At 38.5% G+C, this 16584-nt stretch overlaps 3 protein-coding genes and 2 long non-coding RNA genes across 5 annotated transcripts; 2 read left to right on the forward strand and 3 right to left on the reverse strand.

Annotated features, from left to right (window-relative positions):
- Positions 1 to 674: 674 nt before the first annotated feature.
- Positions 675 to 1228, reverse strand: LOC138128084 (uncharacterized). Its single transcript, XR_011158526.1, has 2 exons — positions 1139 to 1228; positions 675 to 1089 (listed from the first exon to the last, which is right to left on the reverse strand). It is a non-coding gene; the product is annotated as an uncharacterized lncRNA (long non-coding RNA).
- Positions 1229 to 1251: 23 nt separating this feature from the next.
- On the reverse strand, positions 1252 to 1933 carry LOC138129478 (uncharacterized). Its single transcript, XM_069045773.1, has 2 exons — positions 1401 to 1933; positions 1252 to 1279 (listed from the first exon to the last, which is right to left on the reverse strand). The coding sequence occupies exons 1-2, from the start codon at positions 1931 to 1933 to the stop codon at positions 1252 to 1254; spliced, it is 561 nt and encodes a 186-aa protein (XP_068901874.1).
- Positions 1934 to 5133: 3200 nt separating this feature from the next.
- Positions 5134 to 7401, forward strand: LOC138128081 (carboxylic ester hydrolase-like). Its single transcript, XM_069044276.1, has 10 exons — positions 5134 to 5293; positions 5346 to 5480; positions 5530 to 5658; positions 5710 to 5863; positions 5910 to 6095; positions 6145 to 6350; positions 6404 to 6584; positions 6637 to 6809; positions 6858 to 7123; positions 7171 to 7401. Exons 1-10 carry the CDS (start codon positions 5240 to 5242, stop codon positions 7361 to 7363), a joined length of 1677 nt encoding a protein of 558 aa, XP_068900377.1. The 5' UTR covers positions 5134 to 5239; the 3' UTR covers positions 7364 to 7401.
- Positions 7402 to 10188: 2787 nt separating this feature from the next.
- Positions 10189 to 11111, reverse strand: LOC138129861 (uncharacterized). The gene is made up of 2 exons (XR_011159408.1): positions 10494 to 11111; positions 10189 to 10443 (listed from the first exon to the last, which is right to left on the reverse strand). It is a non-coding gene; the product is annotated as an uncharacterized lncRNA (long non-coding RNA).
- Positions 11112 to 11189: 78 nt separating this feature from the next.
- Positions 11190 to 13424, forward strand: LOC138128079 (carboxylic ester hydrolase-like). Its single transcript, XM_069044275.1, has 10 exons — positions 11190 to 11313; positions 11366 to 11500; positions 11548 to 11676; positions 11728 to 11881; positions 11928 to 12113; positions 12163 to 12368; positions 12422 to 12602; positions 12654 to 12826; positions 12875 to 13146; positions 13194 to 13424. The coding sequence occupies exons 1-10, from the start codon at positions 11260 to 11262 to the stop codon at positions 13384 to 13386; spliced, it is 1683 nt and encodes a 560-aa protein (XP_068900376.1). The 5' UTR covers positions 11190 to 11259; the 3' UTR covers positions 13387 to 13424.
- Positions 13425 to 16584: the final 3160 nt, after the last annotated feature.

Genomic DNA, 16584 nt, shown 5'->3' on the forward strand with positions numbered 1-16584 from the left:
AAACAACATACTGAGGATGGCTATCCCATCACTTGAAATAGTTATGAGATCTTGCATTTGTGACATACGTTTCCGCGAGCTCTGCTGCGATTGGCCTATCTTTGGTACCAACGATAGGACCGCCCCTAGGGTCAACCGACCAATCGGCGCGCGAAAAAGACTCCTTCGTTGTCACTCGTCGATGCACAAGAGTAGGCCCAACCGTCCCTGAGAGAGGACCGAGCACTGTGGCCAAGCGCCTAGCGCGCCACTTTGCATTCGGAAGGTCCCGGGTTCTAACCCCGGTGCCGGCTGACCTGGTGTGGACTTTTTTTCAGAGATTTCCCCACATCATGACATCGTGGTATGAGCATGAGTCTCATATCACAGATAAGGCGGATGCTGGGTCAGTATTAACCCCCACCTTCCTTCCGCACCGTACCCATCCCGAATCTTCCCGTCAGTGTGGCTGAAAAGGCTCTGGAAAGCCCCAGCAGCCCGCCCTCCCTCGGGGGAATGAAAGATGTATCCTTTCCTTTCCCGGAGAAGAATCGCCACCGTCGCCGTCGAGAATCACCGATGCCGGTGACACATGGATTATGTTCAAGTTCATTTTGAAACAGGTCAGTCATGTATTGAGACACTTAAAGTTAGTAACCAGTATCAACCAAAAGCGCAAGAACTGAAAGATATCGATTTAGCAATGCTTTTATTTGTTATCTTTGAAATCGGTGATAAAATTACGCTACTCGATGAAATATATACGATGATTCGATTTTTATTCCATTTTTTGATGGCGTGAGAGAAATTAAATGAACCGTGACGGTTTAGTTTCGATGAAGAAACTATCTAAGCGAAGTTAAACTGGATTAGGATGATAAAGAACGTGGTGATGGATTGCAGGATTCCAAAAATCGTCGTTCTGTCAATCCAGAAGAATCTTGCTGCCGAGAATTCTGGAAAATTGTCTTTCATCATTCCACTCAACATCTTCACTTCATCGTTTCTTCCACCATTTGCACAATACCGATACTTGCTGAGCAACCTCACAATCGTCTCCCCCTCTTCGAGGATGGCGTCGCACGACACTATTATAACAACGCTGCCAACCTACAATCTACAAAATAAATCTAGACAAAATCGCGAGGTCAAATCTTACAAAGAGTACGACTAGTATGCCGACATTGACAATGGTGATGCCAATCCCGAGATTCTTTTGACTGTCAATCAACAGATCCATGTAGATGAGGATGCGCAAGCAGCTGTACAAGATTACGAAGAGTATTGGCCAGCCGAAGATCTGATTAAAAGCTTCTACAGACTGTCTCAACCCCAAGATATTGTATTTCACTTTTATGAACACAAGATGGTTGTCGTTCTCGCTGAAGATATTTTTAATCAAGCGTCTTATCTCCCTGTACCGTTTGAGGAACATGTTCAAGATGGCGCAAATCAGATAAATGTAGATAAATTTAGAATAGAGTTGTACAGCATCCATGACGTACTGCTTGTAGTACTCCACACCAAAATTAACAATCCACGTCCATATCGTACCGAGCATCAGCGCCCAATAGAGCACGTTGGCGACGGCGAACCACTTGATAAAGAAGTGCTTGGGAGTGGTGCACTCGATGGTTTGCAAGTTGCTCACCAAGACTTGCCATTGCTGCTCCCTGCAAAAGGTGACCACGATCGTCGTGTAGAAATTGAAGGCGTAAAGACAAATGTCCAAGAGTACGTGAATGGTCAGTTTGATCAAATCAAACTTCTTGTAGAAGGGGATTCGGTAGCAGTACGTGACGGACAAGCCGACTGTGATCGCGGTGCACATGAACAGGGAGTAGATTTTTTGGCAGCGACGGTTTTGCTTCACATCCAACGAGTGCGGCGTCACCGCCAAAAGTTTTCCTATTGCGAATGAAACACTCAAAATGTTCAAGTCAGAAATTTCCATGACGAGACACCACAATAGAGCAGTCGAGGCGACTGTGATTGATTCCATCGATTGTACTCGTTTAGTAAACAACAGGAAATTGGATCTAGGCTTGTACGATAGTTAATTGACATGAGTTTAATAAATGTACATTATTTGTCAATTATTAGTAACTTTCATGTTCTTTTTGTGAGTTGTTTACGTGTCGGGGGCGTCAGAGGTGTATCGATTTGTGCAACGAAGGCTTCAACTAGACCAGTACGTTTTATTTTAATTTAGATTAGAAAATAATTTTAAGAAGACAAATGCGCCAAAAAGACTGGTCCCCAAACCGACCCTTGTGGTACTGCACGACAAAAAAATCTATTATTATGGTGATCACAATGATATTTTCGCAATTGCTGTTGTTACATTTAAATCTTATCTGTGCCTCTTTGTTTCTTTTTATATTCTTCTTATAACAGTGTTTCTTTTCCTCCTTCACTACAACCAAAATGTATAAACTCCAACGCCATTTTTCACTAAAACTATCCATTTTAAGTCGACGACGTCGAAAATTGACATACTCCATTTTTGAGACGATTTTCTCGAATGCCCTTTGGGTTTCCGAACGCACCATCCGCATTAAGATCGTATCTGATAAAACAGTCGCTTAGTTCTAATATAAAGTGCAGTATAATTCAACTGAATGGTCTAAAAGACTAAAACTTGTATTTTATCTACATCAAACAAATAAACATGTCACGCATTAGTATCACTGACCCAGCAATTACTTCGAGTAGTTGTAAAAGCTTGTTTATCAATCGTTCCTACCTGGAAAACACGATTTGAGTGTTTATAGTCGCTTTCTATGGATCTGACAACTCTTCAAAGTCTGTTGCGCGTCGGAGAAATCTTGGCGATGACACCTTCTCTCACCACCACCAAGAAAACTTTTACCAAGAAGTGTTCCGATGTCGCCGTTTTGACTGTGTTCAGTGTTGGTCTCTCGTATTCTTTGTACAACCGCACATCTTTTTACCCGAGACTCAACATATTTAAGCTGATCATTAGAGTCCTTCAAGATCTCTGTTTGTGCGTGCTGAGCTACTACATCTTGGTTGGCGTCCATTTTAGGCAGAAGGAGTGGTCACACTTAATCTTCAACCTGAAGAGTGTCCAGACCAGTAAAAGAACTTACACCAGGTCGGTGATCGTTGCGCACCTGGTGTATTGCCCCATTATACTCTACGCGTCTTGGCTTTGGTTCAGAATTTTGAAAGCTGCATACTTCAAGAACTTTGTTATTGAACTGAGCCAATTTTACATGTCTTTCTTCTACAACATTTTGATCTGCGTTGTTTTAAAAATGATTCTCTCTAGATACGACCACATCAAAGGTATGCTCACAAAACAGAACGAAAAGCTTTGCGTTTTGAAGCAATGCAAGTGTGACATCTATCGCCTTAAGGAAAGCGTTGATGTTTTCAACGATATCTTCGGTTGGCCTTTGTTTCTGATCATTTCCTACTCGGTACTTCGCATTTTATACTCTTTCGAAGCCATCTTGAGAGATTCTGTAAGTTCAAGGGTGTCGTTGTTGGTAACTGATATCGCAATCATCTCCCTCCACCTGGTACTACTTTTGTCTATACTGTCGACCAAATTTGACCCTTCTTGTTTTAGGTTGGTACGATTGGAGTTATCCTTTTGTGCGACTTTATCACGAAAGAAGCCGAAACGATTTTGCAATTCTGTCACAAACACGAAAATCAGAACGAAGAAATGCGCAAGATGATTCTAATCACGGAAGATATTCTTCCGCGATTTTCTGCCGCGCGATTTTTTGACATTGACAGATCGACGATCTTTGCTATCTTGAATACCTTGACGACTTTTGTGATCCTCATGGTGCAGTTTAGATCCTTAATAAAGGAAATGGAAGAATTCAAAACTTCATAAAATACAATGGTCTTGTATATTTACAAATGTATTGTTTTGGTATCAAATGATGTAACGGTTCAAGTGTTATTCTGATCTTATCGATCACCTGATTTGTCGCCACTTGAAACAGATTGGGTTTGAAGTAATACAAAAAATATTTCCTTGGCGTTTTATTTCTAATTTTTTGAACAAATTATCTATTCATCTCAGACAACTTCTACCAAGTATCAAAATCGTCATAACCCAAACTGTCATACAACCATCGTAAGTCACTTGTTGCGGATGGTTCTTGATTTCCAAGTTGTCATTAATGTCGACGTACAAGAAGTCGCCACCTTCTGTGGACACCAAGGGCCAGGTGATATTTTGCAAAAGCTCAGAAGGTTTCGGAGTAGAGTTCCTGAAACGTCACCATCAACATAGCCTACATTTCCAATCAAAAATTACTAACTGGTATTTGGAAAAATCGGTCCAGATCTTCATGAGGCGCTGTTGCGTGAGTTGATCAACTTTGGGTACTGATGGTAGTCAGTATTTCCAAAGAGATAACTGAGCTCACGTTCTGCCCCTTCGTACTCTATATTATAACCTCTGATCTCACCGTCGTAGGACAATGAGTACAAGTACGTTGGTGTGAAATCGGAAGAAATCTCTGTATTCTTTATGACAGATCTGGTGAAGGAGTTGTCTCAAAAGCATAGTAGGTGTTGCCTTGGGAGGTTTCATCTTGGCGGCGACGTATCTTTCCATTTGGCTTCCAAATCGGGTCCATCCTAGCAAAATCTTGTATATTACAAACTTGTGAGTAGCACCTTACTATTTACCAAAAAAATTATAGCCGCGCCAAGAGTGTATATGAAAGTACACACTTTTGAAAGTGATAAGGTAATCCTAGACTGAGTTTATTTTCACTAGGACAATAACGTAAGTCACATTAGTGTTGGAAAAAAAATAAAATAAGAATAACGTAATTTACTTAAATTACCACTTTACCAACATTTTAGTTTACACTTATATTAAATAAATCTGCATCTAAAATATGTTATGACAATAGAATATTTGTTTATCGTTGCTACTAGATTGAAAGTTATTTACAGTTATTTTTAAGCCAATGAAAATTTTCCCAATACCTACGTGACATACGTTATCCTTTTCAAAAGAAATACTCCATCTTGAGAGGTACTTGTATTATTATTTTTTCTTATCATGACTACTTCAATTTTTCAGCACAGATGCAACATCACATAACATAACCCTTGTTAAATCTTATCGACTTTAAATAAATTTTGGTACTGATAAGTTAAGTCAATCAGCACCAAAATTTTGGACAATGACCGTTGTTTAATCTTATCGACACTTAAATTGCCATTTTGCTACTGATAATTTAAGTCAATCAGCGCCAAAATGTTGGACAACTTGTTGCTTTTTGTTGTAATTGTGCTCCAAGTTAATTTTTTGGTAAGTTTTGAAAAAAATCTAGATTCTATTTATCCACACAATTGAAAAACAGATCGCCGACCCACTGGTACAACTACCTAATGGCCTGATACAAGGACGTGAAGATACAACATTTGCAAACAAGTCGTACTTTGCTTTTGAAAAAATTCCGTACGCATCTCCACCCGTCGGTGCTTTGAGATTTAAGGTATTTATCATCTATTGAGTATGTGGTGGAAAATAAAGTGGTACCTTAGGCACCTCAACCGGCTCAAGACTGGGAAGGTACTCTCGACGCTACAGTGTTAGATGTCAGCTGTTTCCAGGCGCAACCAGGTATATTCGATTCTGAAGACTGTCTCTTTGTCAATGTCTTTACCCCAGAGGTACTTGGTTCCTAATCGTTTTCTCAAACTATTCTGTAGTACCATTTTTAGCTGCCCGTTGATGGAAACAATGTGTCTTTAGCTGTCATGTTATATATACATGGTGGAGCTTTTAGTGTAGGCTCCAGCATGGACGTACCACCTGATCTCTACATCAGCAACGATGTAGTCCTGGTCACAGTCAACTATCGATTGGGACCTTTCGGTAAAAAATTATCATGTTAGTACTCCTTTACTAAAAGTACTTGCAGGATTTCTATCTACCCAAGATGACGTAATTCCTGGTAACAATGGTCTGAAGGACCAGCTACTCGCAATTCAGTGGACCCATGACAACATTCATTTGTTTGGTGGCAATCCTGACCAGATAACTATTTTTGGACAAAGTGCAGGCTCAGGGTCTTGCGCTTACCATCTACTCAACCAAAATTCAGAAGGTGGTACCATTAACAACCCAATATTTGGAAAAATAAAATTTTGTTGCAGGACTCTTCCGAGGTGTCATTCTACAAAGCGGTTCTTTTTTGTCTTCGGGGATGTTTCAGCGAAATCCAAGAAGCATCGCCTTTGGAACTGCAGCGCTTTTGAACTCTACTTTTGAGAGTAGTAATGATTCTGAATCTTTACTCCAGTTTTTGCAGAGTGTTGATACTGAAGAGCTAATTACGGCTGCAAACACATACAATAATTTCGTAAGATTGATTTGGCACAGAAAATGGATGTGTGGTATGACGAGATATTACAGGTGACTCCACCATATGGTATGGATGTTTCACAAGGGCTCGTGTGGGCGCCTGTTATTGAGCCGAAGAACCCAGACGCATTTCTCACCAAGAAAATGTTTGGTTTGCTCCAAGCTGGTAATGTATTGGCAGTACCTACACTGATGGGCTTCAACTCTGAAGAGAATTTAGCCTTCAATCAAGGTATGCAGACGGATATTTAAGATATTAAAATAACTACGATATTCATGAACAGATCGAGATACATTTAAATTCTTTGCGGAAACTTGGGATGGAGATCTAAATTTGATAGTACCAAATGATATGCAAATTGTTGATGAAGACGATCATGCCGAAATGGGACGTCTAATTAGAGAAATTTACACAGGAGGTGAACCGTTTGCTGATAATTTAGGAGCTGCCATTAGAGTAAGTTCCTTCTATTATGTACCACGACTAGTAGTGCTGTCTTTGTAGTACTCCAGTGATACCTCATTCACGAGATCCATAATCAAGCACGCCGAAATCTTTTCGAAATATGCCAAAACGTATTTCTACCAGTTCTCTTACGATGGAGGAAATATCAACGTCGATTATGATGGTGCTGAAAGTGTCGGCCATGGTGCGGAACTCCCGTACTTATTTTGTTTTGGATGGGATTGCAATGAATTTATTTATCCAGAAGATTATATAACTACTAGGAATCGTCTCATAAAACTTTGGACGGATTTTGCAAAATATCAGTAAGTGGTAAGAAAGGTACTATATGTATTACATTTTTGTCCGATAGGAACCCCACGCCGGAACCTTCAGAGATTTTGCAGAATATTACCTGGCCCGTACTTTCCACAGATCAAGGCGATTTTCTTTATCTCGACATCAACAAAGACTTACAAATTAAAAATCATCCAAAAGAAGATACTTACAGCAAATGGACCGATCTTTATGACAGTTTGGGCTACAGTGATTTTGATACTTATTAATATTGTTTTCTATGCCCTAATTAAATATGTACTCTGAAGTCTTTTTTTATTTTGTGCAATTACTATAACGTTGCAAGCACGATTTGATAATTGGTACTATTATACATACGAGTAGTTCCAACACAAAATTTGCCCCTCTATTAAATTTTATGGCTCATAATGACGATATCAATAGATAATGCTGGGCGGATTTGACAATTATACCTGCACGCGGCCCTTCATTCGTTGCTGGCTTCTGGCCAGGCTCGGCCTCAAATCAAATAATTGTTAAAAAAAAACCACGAGTTTACGGATCAGAAAATTTATTTATAAGGATAGACTCCGTCCAGAAGTACTAAGAGTATCGACAGTTTTCCATTTTCTAGATTTTTTATTTCATTTGGGCATTACTAAGTCTTGTTTCCTTTTTGTTGGGACCAAACACCACCTGACACTATTGCTTGTTACTTGTCGTTTAGATAAAGGTACCGCCTCTCGTAGATCTTTGAATAAGTAATAAAATTAAGTAACACAACACAACGTATGATCAGTAAATAATGTTTTTCTTTTGCAATTTTTTTTGTTTCGTATTTCTCCCCAATAAAGACCAGTCGAAGAAAAAAGTTACCAAGATTACACCAAGAAGAGTGAAGAATTTATATTAGTGCCATGACCAGGATCTTCCCAGAATCGGAATAAAAGTACAAAATGTACTCGTATTTACGAAGGAAAGAAAATTACTTTTGATTTAAAACTAAAACCAGTTGCAATGGTATAATTATGTATTTAGAAATACTTAAAATTCTCTACAAATTTGGAAAAATATCTGCACTGACTTCACCTTCCACCCAAAAGAAGAAGTTAAACCATTTTCAAAGATACCAAACTTTTTTGATATTTGCTCTATACTTGGTTGGAGTTATTTGAGCGTTGGGGAAACCAACTGGACTGAATCAGATTATCAAAGTGGTTAAATGTACACGTTTCGGTGAATTAAAATTATGAATAACGCGGTGATGGAATGGAGAGTACCAAGAATCATGGTTCTGTCAATCCAGAAGAACCTTGCTGCCGAAAATTCCGGAAAATTTTCTTCAATCAATCCACTCAAAATCTTGACTTCTTCGTTTCTTTCACCATAAGTGAAAGTTTAAATTAAAGTTTAAATCTTATGTGTCCCTCTTTGTTTTTTTCTTCTATTTTTTGCATCCCACTTTCAGTACCTCCTTATTCAGTACCACCAAAAATGTATCAACGAGATCCAACGCTCACTGTGACGATCCAGTTTAAGTCTACTATGTCGAAAATTGCATAATTCGTTCTTTGAGATGCTTTTGTCGGATGCCTTTTGGGTTTCCAAACGCACCTTCAGATTTAAGACTTTATTTGATTGAACAGTCGCTTAGTTCTAATATAAGGTGCATTATAATTACAACTGAACGGTGTAAAAGACTTTGAAACTTTTTTTTATCGACATCAAACAAATTAACATGTCACGCATTAGTATCACTGACAGCAATTATTTCGAGTAGTTGCAAAAGCTTGTTTTTTAATCGTTCCTACCTGGAAACCACGATTTGAGTGTTTATAGTCGCTTTCTATGGATCTGACAACTCTTCAAAATCTGTTGGGCGTCGGAGAAATCTTGGCGATTACACCTTCTCTCACCACCACCAAGAAAACTTTTACCAAGAAGTGTTACGATGTCGCCGTTTTGACTGTGTTCACTGTTGGTCTCTCGTATTCTTTGTACAAACGCACATCTTTTTACCCGAGACTCAACATATTTAAGCTGATCATTAGAGTCCTTCAAGATCTCTGTTTGTGCGTGCTGAGCTACTATATTTTGGTTGGCGTCCATTTTAGACAGAAGGAGTGGTCACACTTAATCTCCAACCTGAAGAGTGTCCAGACCAGTAAAAGAACTTACAATAGGTCGGTGATCGTTGCGCATCTGGTGTATTGCCCCATTATACTCTACACGTCTTGGCTTTGGTTCAGAATTTTGAAAGCTGCATATTTCAAGAACTTTATTATTGAACTGAGCCAATTTTACATGTCTTTTTTCTAGAACATTTTGATCGGCGTTGTCTTAAAAATGATTCTCTCTAGATACGACCACATCAAAGGTATGCTCACAAAACAGAACGAAAAGCTTTGCGTTTTGAAGCAATGCAAGTGTGACATCTATCGCCTTAAGGAAAGCGTCGATGTTTTCAACGATATCTTCGGTTGGCCCTTATTTCTGATAATTTCCTACTCGGTACTTCGCATTTTATACTCTTTCGAAGCCATCTTGAGAGATTCTGTAAGTTCAAGGGTCTCGTTGTTGGTAACTGACATCGCAATCATCTCCCTCCACCTGGTACTACTTTTGTCAATACTGTCGACCAGATTTGACCCTTTTTGTTTTGGGTTGGTACGATTGGAGTTATCCTTTTGTGCGACTTTGTCTCGAAGAAAGCCGAAACGATTTTGCAATTCTGTCACAAACACGAAAATCAGAACGAAGAAATGCGCAAGATGATTCTAATCACGGAAGATATTCTTCGGCGATTTTCTGGCGCGCGTTTTTTGACATTGACAGATCGACGATCTTCGCTATCTTGAATACCTTGACGACTTTCGTGATCCTCATGGTGCAGTTTAGATCCTTAATAAAGGAAATGGAAGAATTCAAAACTTCATAGAATACAATGCTCTTGTATATTTACAAATTAATTGTTTTGGTATCAAGTGATGTACGAGATCTAACGTTTCAAGTGTTATTCTGATCTTATCGATCACCTGATTTGTCGCCACTTGAAACAGATTGGGTTTGAACTGTTTGAAGTAATACAAAAAAATATTTCTTTGGCGTTTTATTTCTAATTTTTTAAACAAATCATCTACTCAACTCAGACAACTTCTACCAAGTATCAAAATCGTCATAACCCAAACTGTCATACAACTTGTTCCAACCATCGTAAATCACTTGTTTCGGATGGTTCTTGATTTCCAAGTTGTCATTAATGTCGACGTACAAGAAGTCGCCACCTTCTGTGGACACCAAGGGCCAGATGATATTTTGCAAAAGCTCAGAAGGTTCTGGAGTTGGGTTGCTGAAACGTGACCATCAATAGAGCCAACCTTTCCAATCAAAAATTACTACTGGTATTTGGCAAAATCAGTCCAGATCTTCATGAGGCGCTGTTGCGTAAGTTGATCAACTTCTGGGTATTGATGGTAGTCAGTATTTCCAAAGAGGTAATTGAGGTCTTCGTTGTGAGCTATGTGTTCCTACTCTATTTCATAACCTCTGATCTCAGCGTCGTAAGACAATGAGTAGAAAGAAGTACGTTAGTGTGAAATTGGACGAAATGTCTGCATACTTTATGACAGATCAGGTGAAGGAGTTGTCTCAAAAGCATTGTAGGTGTTGCCTTGGGAGGTTTCACTTTGGCGATCACGTATTTTTCCATTTGCCTTCCAAATCGGGTCCATCCTAGCAAAATCTTGTATATTACAAACTTGTCAGCAGTACCTTACTATTTGCCGTGAGCTGAAAAAATAAATTCTTTAAAATTTACTTAAATTACCACTTTACCAACATTTTACTCTACACTTATATTAAATAAATCTACATCTAAAATATGTTATGACAATTGAGTATTTGTTTATCGTTGCTACTAGATTGAAAGTTTTTACAGTTATTTTTAAGCCGATGAAAATTTTCCCAATACCTACGTGATATACGTTATCCTTTTCAAAAGAAATATTCCATCTTGAGAGGTACTTGTATTATTATATTTTTTTTTATCATGACCACTTCAATTTTTCTGCACAGATGCAACATTACATAACATAACCGTTGTTTAATCTTATCGACACTTAAATTGCCATTTTGCTACTGATAATTTAAGTCAATCAGCGCCAAAATGTTGGACAACGTGTTGTTTTTTGTTGTAATTGTGCTCCAAGTTAATTTCTTGGTAAGTTTTGAAAAAAATCTAGATTCTATTTATCCGCACAATTGAAAAACAGATCGCCGACCCACTGGTACAACTACCTAATGGGCTGATACAGGGACGTGAAGCTACAACATTTGCAAACAAGTCGTACTTTGCTTTTGAAAAAATTCCGTACGCATCTCCACCCGTCGGTGCTTTGAGATTTAAGGTATTTTTCATTTTGAGTATGTGGTGGAAAATAATGTGGTACTTTAGGCACCTCAACCGGTTCAAGACTGGGAAGGTATTCTGGATGCTACAGAGTTAGATGTCAGCTGTTTCCAGGCGCAACCAGGTCTATTCGATTCTGAAGACTGTCTCTTTGTCAATGTCTTTACCCCAGAGGTACTTGGTTACTAATCGTTTCTTCCAACTATTCTGAAGTACCATTTTTAGCTGCCCGTTGATGGAAACAATGTGTCTTTAGTTGTCATGTTTTATATACATGGTGGAGGTTTTACTATAGGCTCCAGCATGGACGCACCACCAGATCTCTATATTAGTAACGATGTAGTCCTGGTCACAGTCAACTATCGATTGGGACCTTTTGGTAAAAAATTATCACGTTCGTACTCCTTTACTAAATGTACTTGCAGGATTTCTATCTACCCAAGATGACGTAATTCCTGGTAACAATGGTCTGAAGGACCAGCTACTCGCAATTCAGTGGACTCATGACAACATTCATTTGTTTGGTGGCAATCCTGACCAGATAACCATTTTTGGAGAAAGTGCAGGCTCAGGGTCTTGCGCTTACCAACTACTCAACCAAAATTCAGAAGGTGGTACCATTAATAACCCAATATTTGGAAAAATAAAATTTTGTTGTAGGACTCTTCCGAGGTGTGATTCTACAAAGCGGTTCGTTTTTGAGCCCGTGGTCGTTGCAGCGAAACCCAAGAAGCATCGCCTTTGGAACTGCAGCGCTTTTGAACTCTACTTTTGAGAGTAGTAATGATTCTGAATCTTTACTCCAGTTTTTGCAGAGTGTTGATACTGAAGAGCTAATTACAGCTGCAAACACATACAATAATTTCGTAAGATTGATTTGGCACAGAAAATAGATGTGTGGTATGACGAGATATTACAGGTGACTCCACCATATGGTATGGATGTTTCACAAGGGCTCGTGTGGGCGCCTGTTATTGAGGGGAAGAACCCAGGTGCATTTCTCACCAAGAAAATGTATGGTTTGCTCCAAGCTGGTAATGTTTTGGCAGTACCTACACTGATGGGCATAAACTCTGAAGAGAATATAGCCTTCAATCAAGGTATGTAGGCGGATATTAAGATATTAAAATAACTACGATATTCGTGAACAGATCGAGATACATTTAAATTCTTTGCGGAAACTTGGGATGGAGATCTAAATTTGATAGTACCAAATGATATGCAAATTGTTGATGAAGACGATCATGCCGAAATGGGACGTTTAATTAGAGAAATTTACACAGGAGGTGAACCGTTTGCTGATAATTTAGGAGCTGCCATTAGAGTAAGTACCTTCTGTTACGTACTACGACTAGTAGTGCTGTCTTTGTAGTACTCCAGTGATACCTCATTCACGAGATCCATAATCAAACACGCCGAAGTCTTTTCGAAATATGCCAAAACCTATTTCTACCAGTTCTCTTACGACGGAGAAGCTGGAAATATCAACGTCCAATATGATGGTGCTGAAAGTGTCGGCCATGGTGAAGACCTCGCGTACTTATTTTGTTCTGGATACGGTTGCGATGAAGCTATTTATCCAGAAGATGACATAATTACTAGGAATCGTCTCATAAAACTTTGGACGGATTTTGCAAAATATCAGTAAGTGCTAAGGAAGGTACTATATGTATTACATTTTTGTCCGATAGGAACCCCACGCCGGAACCTTCAGAGATCTTGCAGAATATTACCTGGCCCGTACTTTCCATAGATCAAGGCGATTTTCTTTATCTCGACATCAACAAAGACTTGCAAATTAAAAATCATCCAAAAGAAGATACTTACAGCAAATGGACCGACCTTTATGACAGTTTGGGCTACAGTGATTTTGATACTTATTAATATTGTTTTTTATGCCCTAATTAAATATGTACTCTGAAGTGTTTTTTTTATTTTGTGCAATTACTAAAACGTTGCAAGCACGATTTGATAATTGGTACTATTATAGTTACTACATATAGTTCTAATACAAAATTTGCCCCTCCATAAAATTTTTGTGGCTCATAATGAGGATATCAATAGACAATGCTTGGCGGATTTGACAATTATACCTGCACGCGGCCCTTCACTCGGAGGACCAGGATCTTCCCAGAATCGGATAAAAGTACAAAATGTACTCGTATTTACCAAGGAAAGAAACTTACTTTAAATTTAAAACTAAAACCAGTTGCAATGGTAAAATTATGGATTTAGAAATACTTAAAATTCTCTACAAATTTGGAAATATATCTGCACTGACTTCGCTTTCCAAAAAAAAGTAGAAGTTAAACCATTTACAAAGATACCAAACTTTTTTGATATTTGCTTTATATTTGGTTGGAGTTACTTAAGCTTTCGGTAAACTAACTGGACGGAATCAGATTATCAAAGTGGTTAAATGTAGACGTTTCAGTGAAGAAACTGTCTAGGCGAAGTTAAACTGAATTAAAATTATGAATAACGCGGTGATGGATTAGAGAGTACCTAAAATCATGGTTCTGTCAATCCAGAAGAACCTTGCTGACGAAAATTCCGGAAAATTTTCTTCAATCAATCCATTCAAAATCTTGACTTCTTCGTTTCTTCCACCATAAGCGGAATACTGAAACAATTTGGCAATTGTCTTTGCGTTTAAATCTTATCTGTCCCTCTTTGTTTCTTTTTCTATTTTTTTGCATCACACTTTCTGTACCTCTTTATTCAATACATGTAAAAATTTATCAACTAGCTCCAATGGCGTTTCTCACTGTGAGGATCCAGTTTAAGTCTATGATGTCGAAAATTTACATAATACGTTCTTTGAGATGCTTTTGTCGGATGCCTTTTGGGGTTTCGAACACACCTTCGGATTTAAGACATTATTGGGATTAAACAGTCGCTTAATTCTAATATAAGGTGCATTATAATTACAACTGAACGGTATAAAAGACTTTGAAACTTTTATTTTATCGACATCAAACAAATTAACATGTCGCGCATTAGTATCACTGACACAGCAATTATTTCGAGTAGTTGTAAAAGCTTGTTTTTTAATCGTTCCTACCTGGAAAACACGATTTGAGTGTTTATAGTCGCTTTCTATGGATCTGACAACTCTTCAAAGACTGTTGCGCGTCGGAGAAATCTTGGCGATCACACCTTCTCTCACCACCACCAAGAAAACTTTTACCAAGAAGTGTTACGATGTCGCCGTTTTGACTGCGTTCACTGTTGGTATTTCGTATTCTTTGTACAACCGCTCATCTTTTTACACGAGACTCAACATATTTAAGCTGATCATTAGAGTCCTTCTAGATCTTTGTTTGTGGGTGTTGAGCTACTACATCTTGGTTGGCGTCCATTTTAGAAAGAAAGAGTGGTCACACTTGATATCCAACCTGAAAAGCGTCCAGACCAGTAAAAGAACTTACACCAAGTCGGTGATCGTTGCGCACCTGGTGTATTGCCCCATTATACTCTACACGTTCTGGCTTTAGTTCAGACTTTTGAAAGCTGCATACTTCAAAAACTTTATTATTAAACTGAGCCAATTTTACATGTCTTTCTTCAACAACATTTTAAAAATGATTCTCTCTAGATACGACTACATCAAAGGTATGCCGAGAAAACAGAACGAAAAGCGTCGATATTTTCAACGATATCTTCGGTTGGCCCTTATTTCTGATCATTTCCTTCTCGGTACTTCGCATTTTATACTCTTTCGAAGCCATCTTGAGAGATTCTGTAAGTTCAAGGGTCTCGTTGTTGGTAACTGACATCGCAATCATCTCCCTCCACCTGGTACTACTTTTGTCAATACTGTCGACCAGATTTGACCCTTTTTGTTTTGGGTTGGTACGATTGGAGTTATCCTTTTGTGCGACTTTGTCTCGAAGGAAGCCGAAACGATTTTGCAATTCTGTCACAAACACGAAAATCAGAACGAAGAAATGCGCAAGATGATTCTAATCACGGAAGATATTCTTCGGCGATTTTCTGGCGCGCGTTTTTTGACATTGACAGATCGACGATCTTCGCTATCTTGAATACGTTGACGACTTTCGTGATCCTCATGGTGCAGTTTAGATCCTTAATAAAGGAAATGGAAGAATTCAAAACTTCATAGAATACAATGCTCTTGTATATTTACAAATTAATTGTTTTGGTATCAAGTGATGTACGAGATCTAACGTTTCAAGTGTTATTCTGATCTTATCGATCACCTGATTTGTCCCCACTTGAAACAGATTGGGTTTGAACTGTTTGAAGTAATACAAAAAAATATTTCTTTGGCGTTTTATTTCTAATTTTTTAAACAAATCATCTACTCAACTCAGACAACTTCTACCAAGTATCAAAATCGTCATAACCCAAACTGTCATACAACTTGTTCCAACCATCGTAAGTCACTTGTTTCGGATGGTTCTTGATTTCCAAGTTGTCATTAATGTCGACGTACAAGAAGTCGCCATTTTCAAGGGCCAGGTGATATTTTGCAAAAGCTCAGAAGGTTCTGGAGTTGGGTTCCTGAAACGTGACCATCAATAGAGTCAACCTTTCCAATCGAAAATTACAACTGGTGTTTGGCAAAATCAGTCCAGATCTTCATGAGGCGCTGTTGCGTAAGTTGATCAACTTCTGGGTATTGATGGTAGTCAGTATTTCCAAAGAGGTAATTGAGGTCTTCGTTGTGAGCTATGTGTTCCTACTCTATTTCATAACCTCTGATCTCAGCGTCGTAAGACAATAAGTAGAAAGAAGTACGTTAGTGTGAAATTGGACGAAATGTCTGCATACTTTATGACAGATCAGGTGAAGGAGTTGTCTCAAAAGCATTGTAGGTGTTGCCTTGGGAGGTTTCACTTTGGCGATCACGTATTTTTCCATTTGCCTTCCAAATCGGGTCCATCCTAGCAAAATCTTGTATATTACAAACTTGTCAGCAGTACCTTACTATTTGCCGTGAGCTGAAAAAATAAATTCTTTAAAATTTACTTAAATTACCACTTTACCAACATTTTACTCTACACTTATATTAAATAAATCTACATCTAAAATATGTTATGACAATTGAGTATTTGT

The sequence above is a fragment of the Tenebrio molitor genome, chromosome 4 (assembly GCF_963966145.1).
Source record: "Tenebrio molitor chromosome 4, icTenMoli1.1, whole genome shotgun sequence".
NCBI classification, from domain to species: Eukaryota; Metazoa; Arthropoda; class Insecta; order Coleoptera; family Tenebrionidae; genus Tenebrio; species Tenebrio molitor.

Excerpts from the sequence above, each read along its gene's own strand:
- LOC138129478 (XM_069045773.1), bottom strand. The coding sequence starts at position 1,933 with ATGGAAATTTCTGACTTGAACATTTTGAGTGTTTCATTCGCAATAGGA. Across the intron at positions 1,280-1,400 it reads TTGAACATGTTCCTCAAACG|ATCTTCGGCTGGCCAATACT; the intron begins GTACAGGGAGAT and ends GCTTTTAATCAG.
- LOC138128081 (XM_069044276.1), top strand. The coding sequence starts at position 5,240 with ATGTTGGACAACTTGTTGCTTTTTGTTGTAATTGTGCTCCAAGTTAAT. Across the intron at positions 5,294-5,345 it reads TGCTCCAAGTTAATTTTTTG|ATCGCCGACCCACTGGTACA; the intron begins GTAAGTTTTGAA and ends ATTGAAAAACAG. Across the intron at positions 6,585-6,636 it reads GAATTTAGCCTTCAATCAAG|ATCGAGATACATTTAAATTC; the intron begins GTATGCAGACGG and ends ATTCATGAACAG.
- LOC138128079 (XM_069044275.1), top strand. The coding sequence starts at position 11,260 with ATGTTGGACAACGTGTTGTTTTTTGTTGTAATTGTGCTCCAAGTTAAT. Across the intron at positions 12,827-12,874 it reads ATTTAGGAGCTGCCATTAGA|TACTCCAGTGATACCTCATT; the intron begins GTAAGTACCTTC and ends CTGTCTTTGTAG. Across the intron at positions 13,147-13,193 it reads ACGGATTTTGCAAAATATCA|GAACCCCACGCCGGAACCTT; the intron begins GTAAGTGCTAAG and ends TTTGTCCGATAG.